Source organism: Fusarium tjaetaba (genome assembly GCF_013396195.1).
Source record: "Fusarium tjaetaba strain NRRL 66243 chromosome Unknown NRRL66243_c0000218, whole genome shotgun sequence".
Classification (NCBI taxonomy): Eukaryota; Fungi; Ascomycota; class Sordariomycetes; order Hypocreales; family Nectriaceae; genus Fusarium; species Fusarium tjaetaba.
This window is the reverse complement of record NW_023501414.1, coordinates 147,839-153,866: the sequence shown is the minus strand read 5'-3', so window position 1 is coordinate 153,866 and position 6,028 is coordinate 147,839. Positions and strand designations below refer to the sequence as shown.

General features: G+C 47.9%; 2 protein-coding genes across 2 annotated transcripts; both read right to left on the bottom strand.

The window, feature by feature from the left end:
* Positions 1 to 1,626: 1,626 nt before the first annotated feature.
* FTJAE_9622 (uncharacterized protein) lies at positions 1,627 to 2,563 on the bottom strand (the record flags this gene model as incomplete). The annotated part of the gene is made up of 3 exons (XM_037356562.1): positions 1,627 to 1,831; positions 1,881 to 2,129; positions 2,187 to 2,563. 3 exons carry the CDS (start codon positions 2,561 to 2,563, stop codon positions 1,627 to 1,629), a joined length of 831 nt encoding a protein of 276 aa, XP_037203354.1.
* A 1,002-nt stretch (positions 2,564 to 3,565) lies between these two features.
* On the bottom strand, positions 3,566 to 5,330 carry FTJAE_9621 (asparagine synthase; the record flags this gene model as incomplete). The annotated part of the gene is made up of 5 exons (XM_037356561.1): positions 3,566 to 3,637; positions 3,687 to 4,223; positions 4,272 to 4,682; positions 4,734 to 5,216; positions 5,259 to 5,330. 5 exons carry the CDS (start codon positions 5,328 to 5,330, stop codon positions 3,566 to 3,568), a joined length of 1,575 nt encoding a protein of 524 aa, XP_037203353.1.
* Between the last annotated feature and the right edge of the window lie 698 nt (positions 5,331 to 6,028).

Genomic DNA, 6,028 nt, shown 5'->3' with positions numbered 1-6,028 from the left:
GTTCTGGGGTTGTGGAGTTGAAACAAATGCTGGGATGGTTTGGCCTTCGGCAGATCGACAGTGTTTTCTTCCTTGTTGATTGTTTTGCTTCCCTGTCGTGATCTGTCAAGCTGAGGTCTGTTAGGGTGCATCCGATATAGTGCTATATAGTAGACTCAGTGTTATCATAGTAGCAGCTTAATAATGTACCATCATGACGATGATGCTCCCTATACAGCACGTCCAACTGTGCCCTGAGAAGTCTTTCAAACTCAACCCACTGAGCAATTCTTCAGGGCGCATCGTCCAGCTGCACCAGCCAAACCGCGAGCATAGTCTTGGTAGTGGAGCGTCAAAGAATAGCTACCACTCTAGATGCAGCGTTTCCCTCGAAGAAAAATATTCACCTGCAGCTCCGAGGTTTCAGGCTCTGGTAGCCCATAGCCACCTAAATAGCGGCTCACGCACGGTTCGTTGTTGGTGGCAGCGGTGATGGCTTTAGCTATCGTTTCTGACTTAGGAGCTGTGTTCGTTTTAGCACATATCCACATGGACCATCCTTGTTGACAATCATGTTCTGCATTTTTTTTTTTTGTTTCTATATGTCAATGCTTTAAGGTTTCTTCAGCACGTACCGTCAGCCGAGAGGTCAATAACCTTGTCCTGATTGATGGCTTTGTGAGCGTCATGCTCCTGTATTTCCGTTGTTGGCTGTAGTGATTGATGACTTTGAGTCTAAGTCATGACTCTCCTATGGGTCTCGTGACTCCATCTTGGACAATGCACTATTGACACCCACCATAATTCCAATTACATCTTATTTGCGCCTATTTCCACCTGTGACACTATTTCTCGGTGATTCCGTTCAAGTAAAGTAGCTTAGAAGGAGAGGGAAAACTTCGTCATCGATTCTCAAGTGATGGCTTCGAGTCATGTTACGATCGCAGAATGTTCAACAAGACAGACATAACTTACATCAGGAATCAAGTTACACAATAGTGGCAGATACAAACATACGATTGCTATTGTTTGTCATCGACTAGAACAAAACAATGTGTTCATTTAACAAAGATGTCAGTTCGTTCAACTTCTAGACGTTTACCCTACACTTGATCATCTATACTTGGTTGTACACGAAAGAGCATAAGGCCTATAATCTGCCCATGTAAAAGTTATGTACCGTATCATGACATCGCATCGACGCTTAAATGCCCTACTTTTTCAAATACTAGATTTTCCAACTGTTTGATGAACGGTTCCCCGTGATCCTCTGTGAGCCATTGGCAACTGACAGCAACCAGGGATGACTGATATTTCAACTATCTACCACAGTAATAGCACGGAAAACTTATATGTCAAACATGTCATGGATCCATATTTGATATACCAGAGATAGCTTAAATATGATTAATTCAGGAAATTTCATTGATAGGTTGCGGTCTTTGCCACATATTTATTCTCCCACTTGCTCTCCTTGCCTGCCTTACAGTATTAACCAAAGGCAACATTACCTCCGCGTTTATACACCGGTCTATATTCCAACATGTGTGGAGACTTTGGGTGCAATAAATGGGATATATGGTTCAACACATATCCCCCAGCTTATTCCTTCGTTCCCTCCCTCCAGACAACAAGGAAAGTCATAATTCATGAAACTGAAACACAGGTCCAGCCTCGCTTTTCCAAAGCTGTCTGCCGCGAGTTAAACCACCAGGGTCCGCTTCGTCCCCTTCTGTGTCCCTTGCTCGATAGCCATCGACGTCGAAGCATCTGTCGGTGTCCCCAGGAGCACATACGGGCCCAGCACTCGACAGTTCGTTGAGACAGAACAACATGAATAAGATCCCATCCCCTACGACCAATTAGTCCATATAACTCGCTGTTTGCCAAAGGGCACTTACAAGATAGCAGAGACGAGACCCAGTACAGGTGCACCGGCTTGTGAAAGAGGCAGCCCCCAGTACGTGTAGTCTGACGGGAACACCCTCTCCACTGCGAGGAAGGATACTAGACTGCCGAGGAGCACTGACGCTGTGAGTGTCCGGAGCACGACTGCGGGGCCGGTCCAGGGTCTGTCGTGGTGAACTATAGACCACATGCCAAGGCCGACATCACAGGTCAGAGCTGCGATGAGGACAAACGCCTTGATGCTACAAATATCAGTCAGTCTTTGGCTCTTGTATGGTATCCAGAGATGTGGCGCCTACCCATGGCTGGAAACTGCAGCTCCAGAATACGAAATAAGAAAGATGGCCAGCATCAAAATGACAAGTAGACATGAGATAATCTGCATAAAATCCACTGCGACCCTGACGGCTCTGATACCAGCGCCTGTCGGCTCCTCGACTTCTTCGGGTAGAGGGGTAAGTAGAGGGGTAAGCTCCCTTGCAATTGGGGTAGTTGACAGCCGCGGCAGAGATCTCGGCCTCGTGACAATGCTGAGGTTCAGAGGCGGTGGTCGAGTGCCCTTACGCATATCGTCGGTTTCTTCGGCGAGGAATGGTGTGAGAATGCTGATGCCAGTTGCTGATGTGAATGTTGAGTAGGAATCCCTGCCCCTTGCGTCGATGAACTTGTTAAGCATGAAGAAGTAAAATGAGGTCAACCAGGTATAACGAATGAATGAGATGGCGATTTAATCGGAGGCCTCGATGGTGTTGGTATTTGTAGTGAGAGAGAAAGAGAAAAGGGACATAAAGAATGAATACTAAAACAGTCAAAAACGAAAGAATAAAATGAATTGATCAAGAAGAGGTAACGAAAGACCGAAAACAATGAGGAACAACCGAAATAATAAAAGAAGGAAGAAAAAGAACGAATTCAATCGATGCTTTCTTGTCTTGTCTCGATCTCTCCCTTTGGCGCGCGCCAGTTCCCATTCCAATCCACAGGCCAGCCAGCGCAAGGGGTTTTTTTCTTCCTCGTATCGTATCAATCTTCCGCCTGAAGGCCTAAACGCGGGCCTAAGATGCGTTCATCTGCAGGGGCACGTCGCACCACAGCCACTGTTTTCTGCGGCGGTTGGACGGTGGCCAACTGAAAACAGTGGAACGCCCTTCTAATTTTGGTGTATACCGCCGGCTCTCTCGGTATCGAATGATGGCATTTCTTTCTTGGCGAGACGTGATTGGGTTCCGCGCTTGTTTCATGTCGATTGATATCGATTCTTTTGGCGATTGAAGACATGGGTTTTCTACTGCTTTGGGCTGCCTCCTTGCTTAGATGCTACCACATGCTACAGCCGATGCAGCCTCTGACCTTCGCTACGCCGCAGGGGTCGAGCGTTATCGCCATCTTGCATCATTCTTCAAGGGTCACCGTGTTCATGCCATGACTTATCTATCTATCCATCACCCTCTGCTTTGATCTCCAATTCCGATTACCTCAGCTCAGACTTGCCTTTACGACTTCAATGACATGATCCATGCATAAAAACACGCCGAAAAGAGGGTTAGCAGTCGATAAACTGCAAACACACAACTCCCAGTCCGTGTTTTTGGCCCATGGCTGCATATGTCTCAGAAGTATCTGAAGAATCATCACTGCCGAGTTGTTCCCGTCGTATCCAAGTCACTCGACTCAGATCTCATGCTGAAAGCACTGTCGTCCCTTTGACCTTTCCACTCTCCATCTTGGCGGTTCTGGCCCCAAATTGTATCTATCATGGCTCATTAGTAAAGACTTGTCAGAACCAGGTTGCCACTTACAGCTCGCTTCTTCTCCTTTGAAACTGAGCTCATGCCAAGTGATTGAGCCACAAGCCGCAACACTCGTTTCTCGGCGTCGAGGTTCCCTTGGCCACCAGGTGTTTCGAAATCACACTTCTCCCACACAGGAGACTCGATTGCCCACTTGACAAAACGCTCATCCAGATAGGGGAATCTCACTTCTCGACCCCAGTGTGCCATAACACGGTCATCTCGGCCAAGATTTCTCTTTCCAAGCCGACTGACGTCGAGCTTCAGCTCTTGTACAACTCCGCCGTAGCCACGATGCGTGTAAGCCACGCCGTGCCGACCATATCCACCAAACAGCTCATCAGCACCCAGACCGGACAGCAATACTCGCGCTGTCGTGCTATACGGCTGCGGATTTGATCCGCCGGTTGTCTCGCCAAGCCCTTGTCCTCTTGCAGCAAAATATAAAGCACACGCAATGGACAGATCCATCTCTGTGTTGTGAGGATAGATGAGACGAATGATTTCAGCTCTGTGCTCTAGATTCTCAGCATACGGCACATTTACCTGCCTCCTGTCAGCCATCCATTCCCAAGTGAGACCAGGTCCACATACCGCCACGAACCGCCATGCTCTGCCAGGACAGACACGACCAAGCTCTGCAAACGCATTTCTCCCCGTCATTCGATCCGGACACTTCTCATAAAGCTCCTCTCGGGAGAGGTCCTTAAATTGCCCTGCAATTCTGGGGTTCTCAAACGCGACGTTGATCAGGTCAATACATTGATCCGCAGGAATTATGTCATGAGACAGCCTCGCAAGCACAGTACAATCAAGGCCACCTGAAAATAGCACTGCGACTCTCGCATCCGTAGGTTTGGCTTTTGGGGGTAGTGGCACCTCTAGAACTCGCAGTCGAAGAGACTCGATCAAGCGAGAACGCAGCTCTTGCACAGATCTTGAATCTTGTCCGAGGGCAAAACTCTCCTGTGGCAGATCCTCGTTGAAACTACCGATGCTCGATATCTGAGGACGTAAGTAGCAGGCTTGTCGGGGTCATACTCACGTTGAACTTACCAGAGTAGTATCGGCAGTCCAATCATGCCGGTCTGGCACTAATCCTTCAGGCGAATCACTCTTGGAGAGATTCAGAGTATAGCATCCATCGGCCTCAACCTCGGTCCATCCATCCACCGGCGTCTCAGCGATACTTGACAGAACAAATGGAGAGTCATCTTTGACTAGCAACGATCGGCGGCCTAGTCGATCTCGTCCGTAGTAAAGCCGCTTGGCAGGTTTATCCAGGTAAATAAACGCGAAAGGCCCTTCGATGGCCCGTAAGATGCCCAGAACATCTCCTGCACCACGACTTGCCTCGGCCAGGAGGGCAAGAATAGCCTCACCATCGTTACCCTGTACAGAATCTCCTTGAATACCCCAGGCCTCTCCATTCCAGCATAGAATAGACTCAGTCACATGATCCACAAGTGGCTGCTTTGCAACGTGATCACCTCGCAGTGATAACACGGTTGATGTGAAAGTCAGGAAAAGATCATCAAGCTGTATCCTAACAGTTCCTGTATGATCTGGTCCTCTATTTACCAAACATCGCTCTGACACGGATGAGAGTGTTTGTTCGGGGCTTGAGGATATAATAGCATGGATTCCGCACATTTTTGAGCGTTGTTGTAAGGGCGAAGACGCGGTTGGAAGATTCGGAAGCTGTTGGTGCAGTTGAAATTGATTAGTTACTACAAGCGAAATACCACAGATCCACCCCAGAGCAAATATACCCTATACCCGAACGTGACAAAGCTGCTGCCCAAAGCTTGAGTCGCTAATATGGAATTATTTTCAGGAACAATGATAAAGCATTACCCGTTGGTGCGAGCCCGCGGGGGAGACCAACGGGTACGCTTAAAGTTTGAGCTTGCACAAATAGATATTGTGTGAGTCATTTATGGTAGCCAGTCTCAAAAGTCTATTGCAAAAAGCACCGGAGACTAACATAACCAGATGACTAAACCTCAACTCCTTTGTAGCCTGGAGAGTCACTGTCTGGCATTCTTAAGAGGCTCTTAGCTATAGAATAGCATCTTGTAGTCACTCTGAGAGAAAAGCTTACGCTTGACATGGGCGTGTATTTCTATCCTAAACAACAGGAAAGAGAGGCGATCTCTATACCAGCTAAAACCAATTCTTTGCCGAATCGAAATGCACTGCGAAGGGGTGATGTGACATGGCGTTTCACTCAAGTGCCCAATCTGACTACTACTAATATCCTCCGAGGAAAACCCAAAAACCATTGGTCCTGAGCCCCAAAGGCCCATTCCTCCATTCAAATCTCAACCTGAGGCAAATCACAAGCTCAA